Source organism: Pelodiscus sinensis, chromosome 3 (assembly GCF_052426305.1).
Source record: "Pelodiscus sinensis isolate ZL-2025 chromosome 3, ASM5242630v1, whole genome shotgun sequence".
Classification (NCBI taxonomy): Eukaryota; Metazoa; Chordata; order Testudines; family Trionychidae; genus Pelodiscus; species Pelodiscus sinensis.
The window spans coordinates 178,564,453-178,587,145 of NC_143054.1; the positions used below are offsets into that span (position 1 = coordinate 178,564,453).

Below are 22,693 nucleotides of genomic sequence, written 5' to 3' on the forward strand. Positions count from 1 at the left end.
TACCTCAGAATGTTCGTCTCTTTCATCTATAAGTCTTTTTAGATGTAATGCCATATTTTTCAAGAGAGGCTCAATATACTCTTGCGACAGAATGCTGGCATCCATCCACTGCAGATCAAATACATTTTCCTGATTATGAGTTACCTACAAGAGAAAGAAATAATTGTGAAAACAACCTTTATGCAATATTTAATTATAATAATGGAAAAGAAACATAAGAGGAATAACTAAGAAAAACTCCTCTTAGCTCTTGTCTCCCAATTCAGTGTATCCAATGTTTAAATTAAAAATATGTTAAATTGTATTTGATGCATTAGTTTCTCTATCCACAATGAAAACCTAGAAAACAGATCGATTAAGCCTAAAAGCAACATATAAAATATTTAAAAGACTATTCTGACTCAAAACTATTTTTTGTCAAATTAGACGCATAAATACATTCGTATACAGAATTTGCACAAAGAACTTTTACTGAAATAAAAATTCTGCAATGTTAAGTAATTCTGAGAGCATGAGGTTTTTGCCATAGAAATTAACTACCATAAGAGTGCAATACAATTTAGCTACACACACCCCCACACACCCCATCTCCTTTTATTGCTTCAATTTATAATAGTTTATGGATTTCTGAAAAGAATTGAATATAGACAAATGTCATATGCACAAATCACATCTTGTAGAAGTGGTACATTTGAATATTCAGAAGTGTGATGAGGTGTATTCTCTACACTAGCCCTGCGAGGGGCTAAATTAGTTCAGGTAATCCCAAATAGCCAATTAGAACAGAAATGAGGTAGACTGAGGCTATGTGGAGAGCCTTGAAAAAAAGAAACCCCACATCTGGAGGAACAGGCAGAACTTCTATAAAGTCTGGGAGCTGTTAGCAGAAGGGGGCTGCAGGAAAAAAAGCTGCAATCACTCCTTGAAAGAAGGTAGCCGTGATTAAGGCTAGAAGCAAGTAGCATATAGCTACTCTCAGATCAAGGAGGCTAGCAAAGCCAGAGAAGCCAGATAGGTAGGAAAGCCTATGGTAGGTAGGAAAGGCTATGGGAAAGGGACTGCAGGTCTGGAAAAGGAACAGACCTTGGCTGCTGATTAGAGGATCCCTGAGCTGGAATACTGAATAGAGGACAGGCCTGGGTCCCCCACTAGCCACTGGAGAAGTGGCATCAGATGGATAGGAAATAGGAAGACTGCTGGAACCTTTTCATAAGAGTTTGGTACACTGGAAGTGAAAGACCACAGTGAAAGAACCATGCTACGAAGAGTCAGCAGCAACTCCTAGAGCAAGAGAATGGCTACAGAGTAAGAATGACAGAAATATAGAGTGCAACAGCAGAAAGGAGTGTCAGCCTCACAAAGCTAATCCCCAGAATTACCAGGAATGGGCACCATCCAGTGGTGGGGAAGAGCACACAGTCACAAGAAATCAAAGGTTTCTCGTCTCATGCAAAACATTTCATTTAAGAAACAATATCTTTCAGAACTCCATAAAAGAACCACATGAATAACTTATCTAACATCATCATTTTAAAATAAAAAAAAATCAAACACTATTAAAATCCACCAATATTTCATTTCAGCAAATTAAAAATGGAACATAAAAAATGATAAAATATCACGTTAGTAGCTTACGGCATTATAGATACTGCACAAAACCCACACACAAGAATGACTTTAAGATGATGTAATAACACCAATGCACTTTTCTTCCTGGCTGTGTTGAGTTTGAAGTTCAAGTATAGCCTTTTTTTTTGTATATGGCTAAGTGCCTCATTCATCAGGGGAGCATAGTTGAAATAGAAAATAATGATTATGGTATGTTTATTTGAAAAAAATGCTTGTAACTTAAAAAGGAATGGAAAATTTAAGAGTTCCAGGCTTATGAAACCCCAGACTCCCATGCTGTCAGTTCCTTCTTCCTGGTTTATCAGGCCTCTGTGCTAAGCTTAGCTAAAATCAGAAAGGTTGAGAGCAGCAACAAAAAAAACAGTTACTCACCTTCTTGTAACTATTGTTCTTTGAGATGTGTTGCTCATGTCCATTCCAATCAGTTATGTGCACGTGCAAATGCATGGTAGTCAGAAGATTTTCCCCTAGAATCTAGCCATAGGGTCAGCCAGGGTGACCTCTGGAGTTGCACCTTCATGGCACCAACATAGCACCCTGATGACTCCCCCTCTCCTCGGTTCTTTTTTGCTGACTACTCCAACAGAAGGGAAGTAGGATGAGTAATGAAATGGACATAAACAACAAATCTTGAAGAACAGTTACCATTTTTTTCTTCGAGTGGTTGTTCATGTACATTCCAACCAGGTGATTCCCAAGCTAAAGCTAAGGAGGCAGGATCGGAGCCTTGCACTGATTGAAGCACTGTTATCCCAAAGGTGGCATTACCCATAGCGTAAGAAGTGATCATGTAGTGTGCTGTGAAAATGTGGATAGAGTACCATGTTGCTGCTCTGCAGATTTTTTGAGTGGGGATTTGAGCTTAGGCCCAACAGTGTGCCAAAAGCAGGGGAGAAGGTACACCTGGCTAAGCTATAGCACTGTTTAATACAGAATACTAAGCAAGATGAGATACATTGAGATGATACAGCCTGTTCCTTAATTCTACCAGCTATCATTATGAACAGCTGGGATTAATTTCTGAATGGTTTAGTTGTAATGATATAACAGGCCAGAGACTCTGCACACATTGGGTGCGTCTAGACTGGCATGATTTTGTGCAAAAGCGGCTACACTGGCCGCTTGAATTTGCGCAAGAACACTGACGTTCTAATGTAAAAACTTAGTGCTTCTTGCGCAAATACTCTGATGCTCCCACTCAGGGATAAGCCCTCTTGTGCAAGAATACTTGAGCAAGAGGGCCAGTGTAGACAGGCACCTTAATGTTTTGCGCAAGAAAGCCCGATGGCTAAAATGGCATCGGAGCTTTCTTGCGCAAAAGCACGTCTATAATGGGCACGGATGCTTTTGCGCAAAAGCACGTCTATAATGGGCACGGATGCTTTTGCGCAAAAGCACTTTTTGCGCAAAAGCATCCGTGCCAATCTAGACGCTCTTTTGCGGAAATACTTTTAATGGAAAAGTTTTTCCGTTAAAAGTATTTCCGCAAAATCATGCCAGTCTAGACGCAGCCATTCAGTGTGTGTAGCCTCCTCTCACAGGAGCTAGAATGTGGCTTACAAAGAAAAACAGGAAGGAAGATGTCCTGCTTCATATGGCATTGTGAGACCACTTTCGGCAGAAAGGCTGGATGTGGTCAGAGTTGCACTTTGCACTTACAGAAAACTGTGGAAGGGGGTTTCAATGTCAGAGCCCTGACCTCGGATGCTCTCCTGGTGGAAGTTACAGCTACAAGGAATGCTACCGTAACGATAGATAAACAAGCATGTGGCAAGTGGCTTGAATGGTGGCCCTAGGAGTTCAGACAGGGCTAGGTTAAGGTCCTAGGGAAGGACCAGTTTGAAGACCTAAGGATAAAGTCTATCGAGGCCCTTTAAAAAACACCTGACCAAAGGATTCATGGACACAGAACAGCCTTGTGCCTCACAGTGGAAAGCCAATATGGTAGCTAAGTTAACTCTTATAGAGATTGAAAGCTCTTGCTGTTTGAGGGGCCTACATCAAGGGCAAACTGTGTTGCATGGACCAGACTGAAAATCTCTTTTACTTGGTGAGGTAAGTGGCTCTTGTGGAGGATTTCCTACTGCCTAGGAGAACTTGTCTAACCTGGCCCAAGCAGAAGAGCTCCAAAAGGTTCAGCCATTGAGCTCCCACTTTATGAGGTGCAGAAACTCAAGGTTTGGGTGGTGTACATGGCCAGGGTCTTATGTGAGAAGGTCTGGGAAGAGTGGAAGTAGGATTGGGGTGTGTCACATTATTGGATTTTAATGTGAGTAGGCAGATCATTGTCACACCCATTAGAGTGTGTTAGCCCCAGATTCAGTGCAACGTCCGTCATGTGAGGTGTCAAACGAAAACTTATGCTTTGCTGACTGTCTAGGCTATTCATGTACTTGTACAATCTGCGTGTGTAAAGTTATGAATACGGGCTTTGTATTTATGTTTTAAATGTTTTCTACTGGGAGGGGCGGTTGCTCAATGGTGCATGAACAATGGCTCTTAAGGGTTGCCAATTGATGCCTGAGGAGCATACAATGGCCCCTTGCCTAAGAAGCTCACACCTGCGGATGCCATGGCTCCATGCCTAAAAAGGGCAGAAACTGGTTTGTGGGTCACGTGATCAACCGATTTTGGGAAGCATAAACACCCAGAAGAATGGGTTTTCCCGCCACATGGGCAAAATTATAAAAGTATCATGAGGGTGCCTCCATCTTGTCTTCATTCCTGAGCTCTGCTCCAGAAGCACCATTGGTAAGGACAGAGGGCCCAAAAGGATTTAACAACACAGCTTACCATAGGATGTACACCAGAGACTTTTAAGCTGGCATTTGTTACATCTCTGCCAAGAGTCTGCACCGAGAACTTGGTGATTGATGTATGAGGTAATTACTCACCTCAGTGCAGTAATTATGGTTCTTCGAGATGTGTATCCCCATGTGTGCTCCACTACCCACCTTCCTCCCCGCTTCGGAGTTTCTCATTTATGTCTTTCAGATATTTGGTCATTAGGAGGAAATGTCAGGAGCCGGACCACATGATCTAAGAAATGGCACGAGGCGCCTAATGAGTATGAGCAGTCCAGCAGACCACTGCTGACAAATCTCCGATCTGCAGCACCGGGACAAGCCTAACACCCAGGGTGTGTCTAGACTACATGCCTCTGTCGACAGAGGCATGTAGATTAGCCAGATCGGCATTTGGATACAGAAGGATGGAAAGACAAAGACTGTGAGCCAGGTAATTTGCGTTTGGGGAATTTTCCTTTCTCTCCTATTCAGCTTGTAGCATCATTGAGGTGGATATTGGCATGTGTATGGTCTATGCTGGGATCGGGAACTAAATCATTAATCGAGAAGCCAATCTTGGAGAAGGACAAGGAAGAGAAGATAGAGGATGTCGAAGAGATGTCAAAGAGATGATACAGGATGTCCTTGGCTTGAGGGAAAGGGGGTCAACTGTCTCACTGGGCTCCTTGGCAACGTAGTGGGAGGCCTAGCTCCATGCTCCCAGAAGGGGCACGGCCGTGGGCAGAAGGGGAGGAGCGGGGGCAGCCAGCCCTAATCATCACCAGAGCTGTGCTGCCCCTTCAGATCTCAACACCATCCAGATCATGCTGCTGAGGTGATGGAGATTGCTTATGTCAATCTCAAGGCTGACTTTTGGTGACTTCCCACTTTCCTTTCAGATTCCTTATGAGAAGGGTGAGCAGTCTGTTTCTTTTGATCCACAGCATTAGATGTAGAGGGATGTGAGGAAGATTCACATCTGTCCAGGGACTCACAGTATAAGTCCTGGACATATCTGAGTAGTGCCTCCCTGAAAATAATCTTCAGCTTCACCAGTCTGTCCTTATGGGAATATGGCAAGAGTTGCTGACACAGATTAAACATTTTCTGGATGTAGCCCTCCCCAAGGAAGTAAATGCATTTAATAGTGCTTGTCTGGAATCAGAATTGCTTCCTTGTGAGTGAGGTGCTTCTTGAAACCCAGTGAACTGGTAGGGGGGGATCCCTGGCATGGAAAAAAGAGCAGGAAAATGAAGTCTGAGGAGAAGGTTTGGGTTTTTTAAAATTTTTTTGAGGGGGGAATAAAATAAAAGAGGATAAAGAACTACAACTATATAAAAGTGAAAAAAGCACAATCCAGACTGTGAGTAGCTTCATCTCTTCCCAGGAACAGCTGAGAAGAAAGTGAGGAGGATTAGCCCTCATGCTCTGGCTAGCCATGTAGCACAGCATAAAAAGAGACTGCACGTGCAGGCCTGATGAACGCTTCTCCGAAGTTCTCCAATCAATAGTCCAAAATGTAAAAACACTTGCCACGGAGCTCCCCCAGGGTCATAACTCAAACAATAAATGGAATTTGTTTACTTCAAAGTCTTCAAGTAAGTCTTTACTTGTAAGTCTTCAAGTATACAAAATGCTATCAAAGAGGAGGGCAATAACTTGTTCTCCTTACCCAACGAGGACAGGACAAAAAGTAATCTCCCTTAATGGGTTGCAATTTAAGCCCATTAAAAGTGAGAAAACAGGAAACGCTTCTTAACTGTAAGGATAATTAAGCACTGGACAAATTGCCTATAGAATCTCCATCACTGGAGGATTTTTAGAACAACTTACTGTCTGAACCAAATCTCTCTCTTGAGAAGTCGAGCACTGGGGCCAAACTTACTGTCTGAACCAAATCTCTCTCTTGAGAAGTCGAGCACTGGGGCTGAAGCCACAAGAACCTCCTTGTTGCTAGCAGAGCAATTGAGGGGAAGGCATGTGGAGTCATATGCCCACCCTCTCCCCCCAGTTTTTCTCACGGCTTCCTGGCTTGGTCTCACATGCTGCTGGGCCCCATCCCTGCACAGCAGCTATTGGAGCTGGCAAGCTGGGAGCTTCAGTTGTGGGGAGAGGCAGCAGCAAACAGGGAGAGCTGATGCTTTTGCTGCTGTATCTTCCAGGACAGTTAAAACAGAAGCCCCTCTATGCAGCTCCCAGTTGTTTACCACTGTCACTCCAATGTAGGGTATGTCTAGACTGCAGGCTTCTTTTGGAAGAAGCTGTTCCAGAAGAGATCTTCTGAAAAAACTTCTTCCGAAAGACAGCATCCACTCTGCCAAAGTGCATTGAAAAAGCGATCTGCGTCCATTCAGTGTGGACAATATCTCACATTTAAACTGTGATTACTATGGACAGAGTGGCCACCAGAGTGGCCACTCTTTCCTCTTCTTTCAAAAGAACTCCTTCTTCCCTGTCCACACATGCCTTCTTCCAAAAGAGCTCTTTCAGAAAAAGGCTTCTTCCTTGTAGAAAGAGGTTTACTAATGTCGGGGAAACCCCTCTCTTCTTTTGATTTTTTTTGGAAGAATGCAATTGCAGTATGGACATGAGTGAAGTTTTTCCAAAAAAACTCTGTAGTGTAGTCATAGCCATAGCTAACAACTGGGAGCTAGAGAGAGAACCTCAGAATAAGAGGTGAGGCATGACTTAAGCTGTTGAAATTGCAAAATCTTTATATTGTGCCCCCACTCTCAGCATACACCACTTATCTTTTGCAGAGGCCTACAGCCCCACCACCTCAGTCTGGCAGGCAGAGAATGGGGAGAGCATAGGGGACTCTGTGAGCCGAACTTTAATTGTAAAAGAGCCACATGTAGCTCACAAGCTGTAGTTTCGCCACCCTTGGGTTAAATAAATACCTGCCAGGAATGCTTCAGATAATTCTTACTCCTGCCTCAGATAATCTAGTCTAGTCCCCTCCACTATCAAGTTCCCATCCCATCCGAGATGGAAAAAAGAAGTTACTTACCTGGTGCAGTAACGATGGTTCTTTGAGAGGTGTGTCCCTGTGAGTGCTGCACTCAGGTCACGGTGCATCCTCACACCGCCGATTGGAGATTTTTGGTGAGCAGTGCCCTTCGAGCCACGCCTGCGCACTCAGCATCTCATGCCCCTGCCGTTCTACCTGAAGTCCCATAAGACTCCAAGCAGAGGAGAGGATGGGAGGGTAGTGGAGCACCCAAAGGGACACACATCTCGAATAACCATCTTTACCGCACCAGGTGAGTAACTTCTTCTTCAGTGACTGGTGTCCCTATGGGTGCTCCACTCAGGTGACTCAGTAGCAGTACCAGCCAGATGGTGGTGGGCATTGGAGTAATTTACATAGAGGAAGGATGGACCGCATCTGCTAGAGATGCGGAGGGTACTGGCCCCTTCTGCAGGGTGTAATGCTGTGTGAAAGTGTGATGGGAGGACCATGTTGCTGCTCTACAAATGTCCACTAATGGTACATTGTTTAGGAAGGCCGTTGTTGTGGCCATCGCACATGCGGAGTGAGGCCTGATAGCCTGTGGTGGCTGCTTGCCATGAAGTTCATAAGCTGTATGGACGTAGCTGGCAATCCATTTGGATAGACGTGTGTGAAGACAGCTGATCCTGTATATGGTCCAGATCACACTACAAAGAGTCTATCTGATTTTCTGGTTCCCCTATTTCTCTCCAGGTAAAACGCAATCACCCGCGTTGCATCTAACATGTGCAATATGGCCTCCTTGGAGGAGGTATGAGGTTTAGGAAAATAAGCAGGTAAGTAAATAGGTTCATTTAAGTTGAAGTCGGATATGACTTTCAGAAGGAACTTGGAGTGGGGCCTGAGTATCACTTTATCCCTTTTAAAGGTGGTGAAAGGTGAGTCTGCCATGAGGGCTGAAATTTCACCTACCCATCTTGCTGATGTTATTGCCACTCTGAAAGTCACCTTCATAGATAGGTATTGTGATGATGTAACGGCTAGTGGCTCAAAGGGTGGCCTGGTGAGTTGTTTGAAGATCAAGTTCAGGTCCCACAGTGTCACGAGGGGGTACAGGTTGGGTGTGTTTTCTGAAGGCCTGTGAGAAAACGCTTCACCATCGGATGCACAAAGAGAAGTCATCCAGAGGTTTGTGGAATGCCGTGTCTACTGCCAGGCAGACCCAGATAGAGCTGATGGAGACACTTGCATTGCTGAGGTCCATGAGATACTCTAGCACGGTAGGTATAGGGTCGGTATTGGGATGTAAATTGCGTGTTATGCACCACTGTTGAAAGCGTGTCCATTTGTTTTGGTAGGTGCTTCTCGTGGAGCGCTGTCGACTGTTCAGTAGGATGGGTTAGACCCTGTCCAAACAGGTACGTTCTTCATTTGGGAACCATGGAGAAGCCATCCCATGAGTTTCGGAGTTTTGATGTTCAGATGGCATGTCCTGCTGTGGTGCTGCATCAAGAGGTTCAGCATAGTGGGGAGAAGAATGGGTTAATCTATTGACAAGTAGAATAGGTAAGGGAACCAAGAGTGTCTCAGACAGACGGGGACTATTCAAATTACCGTGGACTGGTCAGATCAGAGCTTGTTGATCACCCTGGCAAGAAGAGGGATTGGTGGAAAGGCATAGAGTAGGGGAGCTGTCCAGCGGATGGTGAAGGCATCCCCCTGACCTCTTGCCCAGTCCTGCATGGGAGCAGAATTTGTGGTATTTGCGATTGAGTGGTGTAGCAAAAAGGTCAGTAGTTGGGAAACTCTATTTGCAAAAAAAGGAAAGGAGCATATTGATGTTGATCTCCCACTCGTGTTGCTCTGAGAAGTGTCTGCTCAGTTTGTTGGCCCTCACGTTCTTCTGTCCCAGTATATATGTGGCGGTTGGAGTTATGTAGTTCCTGATACACCAGTTCCAGAATCTGATTGCTTCTGCACATAGTGAGTGTGATTGGGCATGCTCTTGTCGGTTGACACAGAACATAGAGGGTGTGTTGTCCATGAGTACACGAATGGTTCTGCCCTTCATCAGGGGAAAGAAATGGGTGCATGCATTGCGAATGGCCCTGAGCTCCAGGATGTTGATATGGAAGTGTCTTTCCCATTGGGACCATGTGCCCTGTATTGACCTTGCGTCACAATGAGCACCACAGCCCATAAGTGATGCGTCTGTCGTTACGTTTACTGACAGTTCTGGGCAATGGAAGGGTATACCAGCAAGTAGGTTGATTGGAGAAGTCCACTAATTAAGAGATTGCAGTACTGGCAAAGGAAGCATGAGGCGCTTCGCAAGGCTGTGTTTGGTTGGGATGTAGGTGGTTGTGAGCCAATGCTGTAGGCAGCGCATGTGTAGCCTCACAAATAGGACCATGAAGGTTGTGGCCGCCATGTGCCCCAATAACTGGAGACACGTCTGGACTGTGGAAAAGCAAGTATTTATTTGATTTCCCCTCCCCCGCAATGAGGTCACAGATTGCTGATTGCCCAGAATCTTTGTGGTAGCAGGTAGGCTCTTGCTGTCACTGAGTCAAGGAGTGCCCTGATAAATTTTTTGTGGGCTCTATGGTGGACTTTTGTATATTGATTAGCAGGCCAAGTCGGGAAAAACATTCCCTGGTAGCAGTTGTCGTCGTTATGGCTTGTTGACAAGTGGAGCCCTTGATAAGACAATCATCGAGATAAGGGAAGATGATGACGTTTTGTCTTCTGAGGCAGGCTGCAACTACGGCTAGCGTCTTTGAGAACACTAAAGGGGCTGTAGAAAGACCAAAGAGGAGGACCCTGTATTGATAGTTGTCTTGACCTATGACGAATCTGAGAAATCTCCTGTGGGCAGGGCGGATGGTTACATGAAAATATGCGTCTTGAAGGTTGAAGGCTGAGAACCAGTCCCTTTAGTCCAGTGCAGGTGTAATAGTTGCCAGGGTCACCATCCTGAATTTTGTGTTGAGGAGTTTCCTGAGATCCAGGATTGGTCTCCATCCCCGTTTTACTAAGAAATAGTTGGGAGTAGAACCCTCTCCCTCGATATTCTGTGGGAACAGGTTCTATTGCCCATAGGGCGAGTAACTTTTGCACCTCTGCTTGTAATAGAGATTCGTGAAATGGGTCCCTGAAGAGGGACAGGGTAGGCGGTTGGGTAGGGGGCAGGGTTATGAAGGGGATTGTGTAACCTGATTTGAAAATTTCCAGGACGCACTGGTCTGTAGTGATGTGGGCCCATTCTCAGTAGAAGGGTCTCAGGCAGTGGTGGAAAGTGGCATTGGGATGCACTGGAACTGTGGGGTGGTCACTCAGACCCCCGACCAAGACTTCAAATTTGTTGTTTGTGTAAAGTCAATTAAGTGGTGAAAGACTGATTTTGCTGTGTCCTCATCCTGTTAGGGCATTGCTTAGGCCTGTTATCATATGGCCTTTGGTGCTGCCTGTAGTAGTTATAGTCCCTTGGCCTATGGTAGAGGGTATATTTGCATTTCTTATTAGGTGAGGTGTACATCCCCAGAGCGTGAAGTGTGGTAGTCCTTTACTGAGTGCAGGACCTTGTCTGTCTGATAGAAAACAGCTCTTCTCCCCTAAGGAGAGGTCCTCCACCTTTGATTGCAATTCTTTTGGGACCCTTGACAACTGCAGCCACGAGGCCCTACACATGATGATGCCTGTGGCAGTGGCTCTAGCCTCAGTGTCAGCAACATCCATAGCAGCCTGAAGGGCCATTTTTCCTATAGATGAACCCTCCTTAATGATGGACTGGAAGTGTGGTCTCTTAATGTCAGGAAGGTCCCGCAGCAGGTCCCGTAGTTTCGCATAGTTGACATGATTGTAGTTGGCCAGGAGAGCTGTATAATCTGATATCCTGAATTGGCGGGTGGCAGAAGAGTACACCCTGCGGCCAAAGGTATCTAGCCACTTATGCTCTTTGTCGCAGGGTGTAGACTTAAATTGTGGGTTAACCGAGTCTACAACCAGTGAGTTTGGCTTGGAATGTACGAAGACCAAGTCCATATCTTTTGCAGGGACAAAATACTGTCTATCCATCCAGCAGTTTGTGGGGGGAAGAGAGGCTGGGTTTTTCCAAAGCATGTCTGATGGTTCCAGAATAGCTTCATTGATGGGGAGTGCTATCTTTGAGGATGCCATATGTTGTAGTATTGTCAATAATTTGTATTGTTTGTCTTGCACCTCTTGGAGTGTAATGTCTTGTGATTGAGCTACCTGCGTAAATAATTCTTGAAATTGTTTTAGATCATCTGCCGGTGGAGAGGGAGATATCTGGAAGACTGCCTTGTCTAGTCTAGTGGATCTGGAGTCATGTGAGGAACTCTCCGAGTCCAAATGAGGTCAGTTATCGTGATCATTGGAACCCACTTGTGCTATTACTGAGGGTGGGTGAGATGGCGAGGAATGCGCAGATATCGTCAGGGAGCACACAGAAGTGTGTTGTTGTGAGGTAGGAGCTGTATCTGTGGAGTGGTAGGCATGGAAGGAACATGGCCAATACCCTTACCATCATTCCCAGGGGTTCCATTGAGGCTGGAACTGATGTGGAGGATACATCCACGGTTGGTTGGGCCACATGGGGTGATGTTGTAGGGAATAATCCTGATACGCAGGGCTCGCCGAACAGCGGCAAGTCTCGCTCGCCAGCCGCACTGTCTGGCGATCTGCACATGCGCAGATTGTTCTGCGCATGTGCAGATCACCCGAACCCAGCTCTTCCGGGTTGCAATCTACTCGCCCCGGGCGAATAGATTGCATTATTTGTCGAGCCTTGCTGAAATGAATGCCAGGAAGCCATTGATCCAGATGGAGATGAATGGCATGATGAAAAACTGCTCCTATGCCATCTGCTATAGTCAGTTCTTGGTGAGAGCAGCGAAGGAGAGTGGGGAACCCTTTCTGGCATTTGAGTGTGCCCCGGGTATAAGACACTACTGAGGAGTGTGGTGAGCAAGCTCCTGATTTGAACAGTGAGCCTGGCTGAGGAGATTTTTGTAAGTGCCACGTCTTGTGCAGCACTTTCTTATGCTGCGGTGCCAGAGTGCAGTCAAGTTCGGTCTGACCAGTTTGTTCAGGCACTGTAGAGGTGCTTGTGGTGGTGGCATATGCAGCTTCGTGGGTGCCGCTGCCTCAATAGCACCGAACAGTGTGGTGCACTTGGGTTCTGACTCAGCTTTCCTGGCTGGTGCAGAATTGTGTTTCTCCATGGTGCCGGTGACTGACGGTACTGGGGAATGAGAGGCTCTGGACAGCGCTGGTAATGAGCATGCCGGGGAAGCCTGTGGAGCTTCTGAGCCTTTGCAGGATGGTCAAGCAGCCCTGTCAGCTGGCTTCTGCTGTCCCTGTGTGTACTCAGATTTGTCCCATGCAGGTTGTAGGGACTTTTCCCAGAAGAGACTTTTGAGCCGCATTTCGTGGTCTTTTCTGGCTCTGGCTGTCATGTTCTGACAAGAAGGGCACTTGTGTGTTGCATGAGACTTTCCCAGGCATTTAACACAGGAGGCATGGCCATCAGACATAGGCATCGAGTCTCGGCATGAGTCACATCTTCTAAAGCAGAGAGAACCCAGCATATTGAAGAAAAAAGTCACCACCGCGGCGCTTGTTTTTTCTCTTTTTTTTTCCTATACTGAACGTTAAAACTAACTATAACTGACTAAACTATGAGGAAAAAGTACTCAACTAATTCTAATAATCTTGTTTTTGTGTCAGAAAGAAGAGCACTGCTCTGACTCCATCTTCAGCCAAGGACGACAGAAAAGGAACTGACGGGCATCGTACCACACGTGCACTCGAGAAACTGCAGAGGCATGAGACACTGGGCGTGCAGGCTGCTGCCAGCCCCACAGCTGCCCTGTGGCTTCCATTAGCTCACCAAAAATCTCCAATCAGCAGTGTGAGGACGCACTGAGACCTGAGTGGAGCATCCACAGGGACACCACTCACTGAAGAACTAATCAATTTGAAATGTTTTTATTCGAGTACAGGTTGGACTTCCCTGGTCCAGCACTCTGAGTTTGCCAGACTAGGGGAGGTCAATTCTACCCCACCCCCACCCCCACTCAATTCCCGGCCGCAGCTATCATCCCTCTTCAGCTGCTGTCCCATTGCTCGCTCCACTCATGGTGATATCTCTGGCCAGTGTCCTGGCCACTGGCCCCACTTGGGCTGCCAGCCCCACTGCTGCTAGACCTGTGGCTGTCCCACGGCTTCCCCCAGATTAGGTAGGCTGCCATTGGACCCATGGCTGCCCCCAGACCGGTTGGACTGCTGCCAGGATCACGCTGCTCCCCCATGGCTGCCACCAGACCCGGCCAGGCTGCCGCCAGCTCCACAACTGCCCTGTGGCTTCCGTTAGCTTCAGCTGGGCTGCTGCTATCCCCAGTGCTGTCCTGTAGCTGCCCCCAACAGCCCTGCTGCACTGTGGAAGGGCTCCTAGCCAGGTCCTCCTGTTGCCCCATTCCCAGCCAACAGGACTCTCTGGCCCAAGAACATCCATAATCACGATGGACCATGCATGTTGCCAGACCCAAGAGTTCTAGGTTTTAGAGGTTCAATCTGAACAATCTTTAATAAAAAATGTGATTCATTCTCATTCTTATAAAATAAAGCCTTCTCAATTAATGTTCTCTAAAGTAATCCTTTAATGCTAATGTCAAATAGATTTTCTCTGTTTTTTACTAAATAAAAATTGTTCTGTCCTTAGTATTCCAGAAAAGCAAAAATGAAAGTTACTTGGATATCTGATAGTACAAAAGTAAAAAATACCTCTTGAATGTGGGCAGCAACAGCTGCTCTTGTATCAAACTCTAAACTTTGGATTCTTTCAATGAATTCTTCTTTTTTCTGACACTAAAAGAAATACATTAACCACAATTATTTTCATATTTTCTTGGTATATTCTGAAAGTTGAAAGCTGATGATAATACTATACAGCTAGTTTAAAGATACGTAACAGAAATTATCAGCTGTCTATTACCCTTACTGGCTAGTACAGATTGCATATAATTACAGCAAAGTATTGTAGTTTGTGCTTCCCTTTTGATATTTGTGAACTGATAGAATATCGACTTCAGAAACAATTGATGGTTTCGGCTTCCTAAAACTGGGCTATTTTTTGCACACATTTCGTGATGATGTTTACTTCATAAATAATGCCTAACTGCCTTTTTTTACTACTCAAAATGCCAACAATATACAGAGCAAATCTCCATGACCGGTTTACTCTGCTTCCCTAACTAAATTTTAGCCAATCAAAACAAATTTACTCAGAAAAGTATAGCATGCTTTTCAAAAACATCCAATTTTCATGCATAAGCTGATCACTAATTTAATGAACTCCTGGAAACATTATGTTTAATCGCATTGGATTGTAGCAAGTTAATGATGTTATAGGCCCCATTTCTGCAAAAAAAAAGACATATACCATTTTAGCTTTCTACAGATAAGTAGTCCTCCTGAAGTTTAATGATTATTTTCAGATGAGAAGACATAGATCTTGTGATTGATGTTTTCAAATAATTTAATTTTCATTAGGTCAGTGTAGATTTAATTCAGTCTGAGGGAGATCAGCAAAATAGTGCAAGATTTATTTCACATAAATAGTCCAACTGACTATTTACATACAGGTCAGTGGGCACACAAGTCATTGCTAGATGAGGGCTACAGTGAGTAAATGTCATTCTACTGAACCCTCTCAAACTAAATTCATCTGCACTAGTCTTTTGGCATAATAAACATAAAAAAACACTACAGAGCACCATCATATAATCCATGTCTTCTAATCTGAAAATGACTATTTTAGTTTTACCTTTATTTTACCAGATAATTAACTTATACTAATTTAGTTCAGCTTTGCCCTTTAGAATTCAGTTCAAACTTACAAGCTCTGGCCTTTTATTTATGTCAATACAATTAATTATGATCCCAATTTAGCACATGAAGCAAAAAAAATTACAATCCTGATTTGTTGGTTACAGTGGCAAAAGAGAGGCCTGGTTATAGTCAGGGTGAAAAGACACCAAAACAAACATCAAGTGACTGTTATCCTATGAAAATGTTTTATTCCATATCTATTTTATCTTAAATACACAACAGAATTTCACCTATATCTTATTTTGCTCATTACATTACAAGTCAGTATCTAGAATATCCACGACAGTTTGGTAAACCCAGACCTTGCCTGTATTTCTAATTAACACTTTAAAGGTCAGTTTAATTGCCCCTAAATAAATAATGGAACACTCTGCTTTCCTTATTCCCAGGGCTCGACAAATAATGCAATCTACTCGCCCACGGCGAGTAGATTACAACCCGGAAGAGCCAGGTTCAGGCGATCTGCGCATGCACAGATCGCCGGACAGCGCGGCTGGCGAGCAGGGCACGCCAGGGTTTGGTGAGCCCTGCTTATTTCCATAGGTGAACAATTACTCAAGTAAATAATTCCACTGAAGTCAAGTAGATAAATTTATGGAGAATAGGTCCATCAATAGCTGATGGTGTCCCTAGCCTCTATTTGCCAGAAGCTGGTAAAGAGTGACAGGGGACGGATCACTTGATATCCACTGAAGCACCTGGCATAAGCCACGGTTAGAAGACTGGGCTACATAGGCCTTTGGTCTGACCCTGTATAGCTGTTTATATGTTATGTTCTAATGGGATTACTTGTTCAAGTGAATATTTAACAATACGATTAAAGTGTTCATAATTTGTCCCTATGATTGTTAAAGATACACATCTCCTACAATTTGCATTTGAAATTTTGACTATAGGGAATGCATACAAGAGTTCAGGTATTTAGTCGGACTGAAATAAAATCAAAGGCACAAATAGGCAGCCTAAATGTAAATGTTTATTTTTAAAAGGCTATTTTATCATTTTTTTCCCTAAAGTAAAATAGTTCTTTAGTAGTTTTAATCACCCTCTTCAACCAATTTCATGAAACAGGGAAATACAATGTATTTTTATTTTAGAATGCCAAGAAAATTAAATAAAGCAAATTAACATTAACAAAACAATGAGAAATGCTAAAAATTAAGGTTACTCCAACAATATTAACTCATTCATGTTGTTTGTGTGTCATATTGAGCATTCCAAATTTTCTTATAAAATGTAAACCTTAATTAAGAAAAAGATAGCTTATTTATTTATACCACAAAATATACAGAATGTTCAATGTCACCACCTTAATATTCTTAAGGTGATCTTAAAAACTGTTGGAATTTTCTCAAACAAATTGGGGGGGGAGGGAGAGATGGAGGGGAGAGGATATATTTGCACCAGGGAATAACCATTAATTAAATATATTTAATATAATAAGCAAGCATGTAAAAATATACTTAAAAACTTACCTGAACTGCACAACCAAGTAAGAGCAAAAGTAGTTTTTTAATTTCTTCAGTGCCTGGTTCTAAAATAAAATAAAGCATTATAGGTGCAAGTAACTGTTTAGATATGGTTTCAAATATGATCTTTATGAAAAGCATTGTACATTTTATTTAGCACCATTATTTTTATACAACTCTTTGGCCTAGTTGAGAATTATCAAAAGGAAGATGGGGGAATGCATATCAAGCTTTCAGTTGTTCCCCTTTATATTTTAAAAAAGTAACTTTCAGCGCACACGCACACATACTTTATTACTCTGAAGTAGTTTCCAGAATAAGAGTAGGTTTCTTACTGTAACTAGAGGTCCTTTCAGATGTGTGGTCCCTACCTGGATTCAAAGATGTTTGTGCATGTCCACCATGTGCCAGAGCCAAAGCTATTTGCAGTAGTGTCTGTTATCCTCCATATGTGTTAGATACATGGTGTATCTGAGGCTGTGTGGATTGACACCAACATAGAATAGAGCCCCCAGCAAAGTGGATGGAAGGTGGATATCGGAAGACCAAATACGGACCATACATCTCAATAAGCTTTCAATAAAAATGAGTAACCTCCTCCTCATCAAGTGATGCTCCCTATATGGATTCCAGATGTGGGTGAGTTTCTAACAGCATTTAGCAGTGAGCTAGATGCAAAGGAAGTGGTCAGATTCCCTGTGGGACCCTTACTAAATGTGGGAGGTAACCAAGTGACAGATGTTTTAGAAAAAAACTGAAGTAGTCAATGCTTTTTGAGTCTGTCTTCACAGACAAGGTCAGCTCCCAGACTGCTGCACTAGGCAGCACAGTATTGGGAGGACGTGGGAAGCCCTCAGTGGAGAGAGAACACTTTAAGAACTTGTGATGGCGCGTTGGGGTCCCCCGTCTCCTGCACCCCGAAATGGCACAAACAGACTGCACCAGCCAGTAGAATTGAGGAAGTTTATTGCCTCTCCAGGATACAGCACAGCACAGATGTAGTCTGGTCACAGAGCTGGGCTAGGATGCCTCAGGCCCCCTTGAGTTGGGGGGAGACTGGGCCCCTAAACTCCAGCTCCTCTCCCTAGGCTGTCTCATCCATCCTCCCAGACAGCCACCAACCAACCAACTAACTTCCAGCCCTGCCCCCCAGCCAGGGCAGCATTCCACCTTCCTTTGTTCCTCTCCATGGGGGGTGTCTGGCCACTGGTTCAACAAGTTTGGCATTAGCTTGGCCTAGTGAGGTTTTCCCTGCTGGGTCTTGCTCCAGACAGCAGGGGTCACCACAGCCCAGCAAGTACCCCCACTACGTCACAGAACTATTTAGAAAATCTGGACATACACAAATCCATGGGGCCAGATCTAATGGACCCGAGGGTGCTAAGGGAGTTGGCTGACATGATTGTGCAGCAATTGGCCATTATCTTTGAAAACTCATGGCACTTGGGGGAGATCCCAGATGATCAGAAAAATGTAAATGTAGTGTCCATCTTTTAAAAAGAGAAGAAGGAGAATCCAGAGAACTGTGGACCAGTCAGCCTCACCTTAGTCCACAGAAAAATCATGGATGGTCTAGACAGTACTGGGTCCTGCCATGAGGGCAGGGGACTGGACTCGATGACCTCTCAAGGTCCCTTCCAGTCCTAGTATTCTATGATTCTATGGAGGGAATCCTCAAAAAATCCATTTTGAAGCACTTAGAAGAGGAAAAAAGTGATCAGGAATAGTCAACATGGATTCACAAAGGGCAAGTCCATGTCTAAACAATCTGATTGCCTACTATGACGAGGTAACTGGCTTTGTGGACATGGGGAAAGTGGTGGACATGATATACCTTGACTTAGCAAAGCTTCTGAAACAATCTCCCACAGTATTCTTGCCAGAAAGTTAAAGAAGTATTGATTGGATAAACACACCTTAAGGTGGATAGAAAGCTGGCTAGATTGTCAGGTTCAACAGGTAGTGATCCATGGCTCAATGTCTGGTTGGTGGTCAGTATCAAGCAGAATGCCCCAAGGGTCGGTTCTGGGGCCAGTTTTGTTCAACAACTTTATTACTGACCTGGATGAGGGGATGGAGTGCACTCTCAGCAAGTTCACAGATGACACTAAGCTAGGGGGAAAGGTAGATACACTAGAGGGTAGGGACAGGGTTCAGAGAGACCTAGACATATTGGAAGACTGGGCCAAAAGAAATCTGATAAGGTTCAACAATGACTTGGAGTTCTGGCCAAGACTTTGGAGGGGGTGCAATTTCAAGGCACTGTCTACTGTGAAAGACTCAGACCAGTGGGCAACCACAGTCTGATGGAAAGTAGATATGCTGGTCTCTGGGTGAACAGTTTTCTCCTCCCCGAGTAAACAGGGAAGAGGCTTCTGCTTCACTATCAGGAAGAACTTGGGGCCAATTAAGAATCTTCCAGAAGCAGCAGGCTAATGAGAACACCTGCAGCCCATTAAGGATCAGCTGGCACTAGATAAAAATCTCTCCTTCAGGGAAGATTGGAAAGCCAAGGACTAGGAGTGATCAGGTGTGCTGGGGAAGAGCAGAAAGATGTGGTCAGGTGCCAGAAGCAAGGTACTGAGAGGAGCTGCTTCATGAAGTGACTCAGGAAAAAGCTGCAGCTCTGGTGGTGATAGCAGTAGCTACTGCCATTAGGGTCTGCTGCAAAGCTCCAGCCATTGCCTGTGGGTCTCAGACTACTGGCAGATAGTGTTAGCCTCAAAGGCTCACTGTGGCCCTCTACACAGCCTCTTTTCTCTTTTCTAGAAGCAGAAGCCACACACATCACGGGCTAGTTTGTAGTTCTGGGGTAAAAACTCCCCTCTGGAGCTCTGATCTCCTTTCTCAGGGGCAGGTTTTTGTGATGTTGTGAAGAAGATTGGGGGGGAACCCGGGCCCGCCCACTACTCTGGGCTCCAGTCCAGGGACCCTAAGACAGCAGCAACAACAGGCAGGGCTACTGTCACTCCAAATCTTGCAGCTTTTTCCTGGGCCACTTCTCTAAACGATCCCTCCCAGTACTTTTCCTTTGGTACCTGCCAGTCAGATCTCAGCTCACACCCACACAGCTCCTCTGCACCACATTTTCTCCTTCAGTCCTTTGCTCTTTTCCTTCACCCTTCCTTTTAAAACAGCTCCACAGGCCTTAATTTGCTCCAGGTATCCAATTGTCCAGTACCTTCCAGCAAGCTATAATTGACCCCAGGTGTCTGCCCAATTATACTACACTTTAGCTTGGCCCTTTTTACTCAGGAAAGAGAAAACTGTTCACCCAAGCCCCAGCATGTCTTCCCTCCATTAGTTTGCGGCAGCCAGCTGGTCTGCATCTATCACAGGTCACTGTACTGGAACCTGGAACAGAGGGCAGGCATGGGTTCCCCCCAACCCTCCCTGCACAACTATGGAGGCCACCCTTGAAAGGGGAGTTTGGAGTAAAGAGGGGTTCTCCCCAAAATCTGTTTGATTGGCCTATGATGAGAATGGTTCTGTAGCCTGTGGCCCTTGCCTCTAATAAAAGGTGAGAGGCAACAAGGAGAACCATATAGCGCCACTGAGGCGAACACTTTCTTCCTAGAAGCACAGGACCCCGGAGGCAAGGCCAGAGCTCTGCCATACTACACTAGGGATGATTTTTTTAGCTGGTAAGCCTTACCTATAATGGGTGAGGTTTAATGGGTTCCAGTTAATGAGTAGAGGCTAAAGCAGCTCCCCACCCATCCCGAGCAGGAGACTACTCCAACCCCATGGGGTCAATCACAGGCAGGGGTTGCTTCAGCCTGCCAGAGTAGCCCCTGTCCATGGTGGGCCCAGCCTCTCCAACACAGGAGGGGCTGCTTTAGCCAGCTGGCCAAAGTAGCAACTATCCATGCTGAGCCTACCATAGATACATGTTGGTTCCCTGCTTTTGGGAGATGACCGTAGAACCTGCAACGAAGCATATCCTTGCTCCTGGGGAAGCTTCACTGTGGGCTCTACAGTACAAATTTTATTTAAGCTTTATACTGCAGAGCCTGCAACGCATATAACTGTGCAATCACTAGGGCTACATCTACATTGGCACCCCTTTCCGGAAAAGGGATGCTAATGAGACGAGTCGGAATTGCAAATCCGCGGGGGATTTAAATATCCCCCGCAGCATTTGCATTTACATGGCTGCCACTTTTTTCCGGCTTGGGGATAAGCCGGAGAAAAGCGCCAGTCTAGACGCGATTCTCTGGAGAATAAGCCCTTTTCCGGAGGATTTCTTATTCCTACTTCCCGGAAAGGGGTGCCAATGTAGACGTAGCCTAGGATTTTTAGCAGTTACACGATCATATTTGTAAGTTTGACTTTTTATATCCCTACACTACATAGTTATTTTCTGGAGCTCTGCTACCCCAAATCTGTCAGCTAGAGCTCGGAGACTTGCATCCATGAGCTATGTGGACATATCCTAAGAGGCCTAGGAGAAGATAGCAGAAACAGTCAAGATTAGAAAAATTCAAGTCACAAATGAGTGGCAGCATGGTACCCAGGAAAAACAAATATATCACAGAAATGGCAATATACAGATTTTCAGATAAGTGTGGAGAAGGAAAGTTCAGGGTCAAGGCTAATGTCAAGGTTATGAACAGTATATTTGGCAATGAGATAACAGATGGGTAGTGTTGTTTGAAATGGGTCCTCTTGATCAAGAGAAATAATTCCTCCAGTCATGCACTGAAACCATGCAAGAAAAAAAGATTGAAAAGACAGGTATAGTTTAATATAAATCTCAATGCCAGTAGGTGTATCACAAGATTTTATTTATTTGTTTAATATTTTTGTTTTGCTCATGGTTGATCTCTAGATCCGAGCGTTCTGTAGCTAAGTATTTGTTAATTTTCATTAAGCCCTCTGGTGTGATTCACTCCTAAATGACTTAAATTTTTAGTTAGCTCATTGAAAATGTAACAAAATAAAATAAACTTACCAGAAAAAGGATTTTTGCCAATTATTAAAACATTTGGCAAAGACATCATGATCAATTGCTGCAAATTCTCCTGTGGAAATCAATAAAATTAATATTTTAATTCATGTGTATTTAGCATTTGATGTTTGACTAGATTAATCACACTTAAACAGAAGTTAGTGAAGTAGGAGTAGCTTCTAAATAACATATCTACATTGCAATTCATTCACACATATTCTAGATTTAACTATTTGGGCTTTGTAAAAACCTTAAAGCTTAGCATCATTTCTATATAAGCTTTGCTCTTTCTCTGTTGGCTTCAGAATTCATATAACCGGGCAGTGAAGGATTATCCCAATATACTGAAATCTCTTAGGGTATGTCTACACTACAGCACTAATTCGAACTAACTTAGTTCGAATTAGTTAATTCGAACTAAGCTAATTCGAACTAATGGATCCAAACTAAAAAACTAGTTCGAATTAGCATTTTGCTAATTCGAACTAGCATGTCCACATTAAGTGGACCCTGAACCGAGGTTAAGGATGGCCGGAAGCAGTGCCGGCAGGGCATCAGATGAGGACTTAAGAGAGTGGAGTTGCTGCCTCAGGCTAGCCGAGGGCTGTGCTTAAAGGGACGCGACCCCCACCCCGGACAGACAGTTCTCAGGGGTGCCCTGCTTGCAAAGCAGTCCTGGCTTGGAGTGCCCTGAGTGCCCACACTGGGCACATCACAGCACTCGGCCATCAGACCGACTGCACTTGCCGCAGGCTGCCATCTGAGGAGAGGGGGTAATTGGGGGGCTGCAGGAGAACTTCCACCCCCAGAAGCCCGCAGAGCCAGCCCAGTCCTCCCCATCGGGGGCTCGTACCCCATTCCTCCCTCACCTCCTTCCACTTACCCTTCCCTAGCCCCCCTTCCTGATGTACAAAATAAAGAAAACGTGTGGTCAAAAATAGAATCTCTCTTTATTGAACAAAACTCAGGGAGACTGGGAAAAGGAGGTGGG

At 44.7% G+C, this 22,693-nt stretch overlaps 1 protein-coding gene across 11 annotated transcripts in view; it reads right to left on the reverse strand.

Annotated features, from left to right (window-relative positions):
- CCDC88A (coiled-coil and HOOK domain protein 88A) overlaps positions 1-22,693 on the reverse strand; it is a 248,572-nt gene that overhangs the window by 127,352 nt on the left and 98,527 nt on the right. For all 11 annotated transcript variants that reach the window (XM_014573127.4, XM_014573124.4, XM_014573125.4 and 8 more), the window contains 4 exons: positions 21,706-21,775; positions 16,758-16,816; positions 14,176-14,259; positions 4-144 (listed from right to left, as the gene is read on the reverse strand). In XM_014573127.4, the coding sequence (XP_014428613.1) occupies positions 4-144; positions 14,176-14,259; positions 16,758-16,816; positions 21,706-21,775 (354 nt within the window). The remainder of the gene's footprint in view (positions 1-3; positions 145-14,175; positions 14,260-16,757; positions 16,817-21,705; positions 21,776-22,693) is intronic.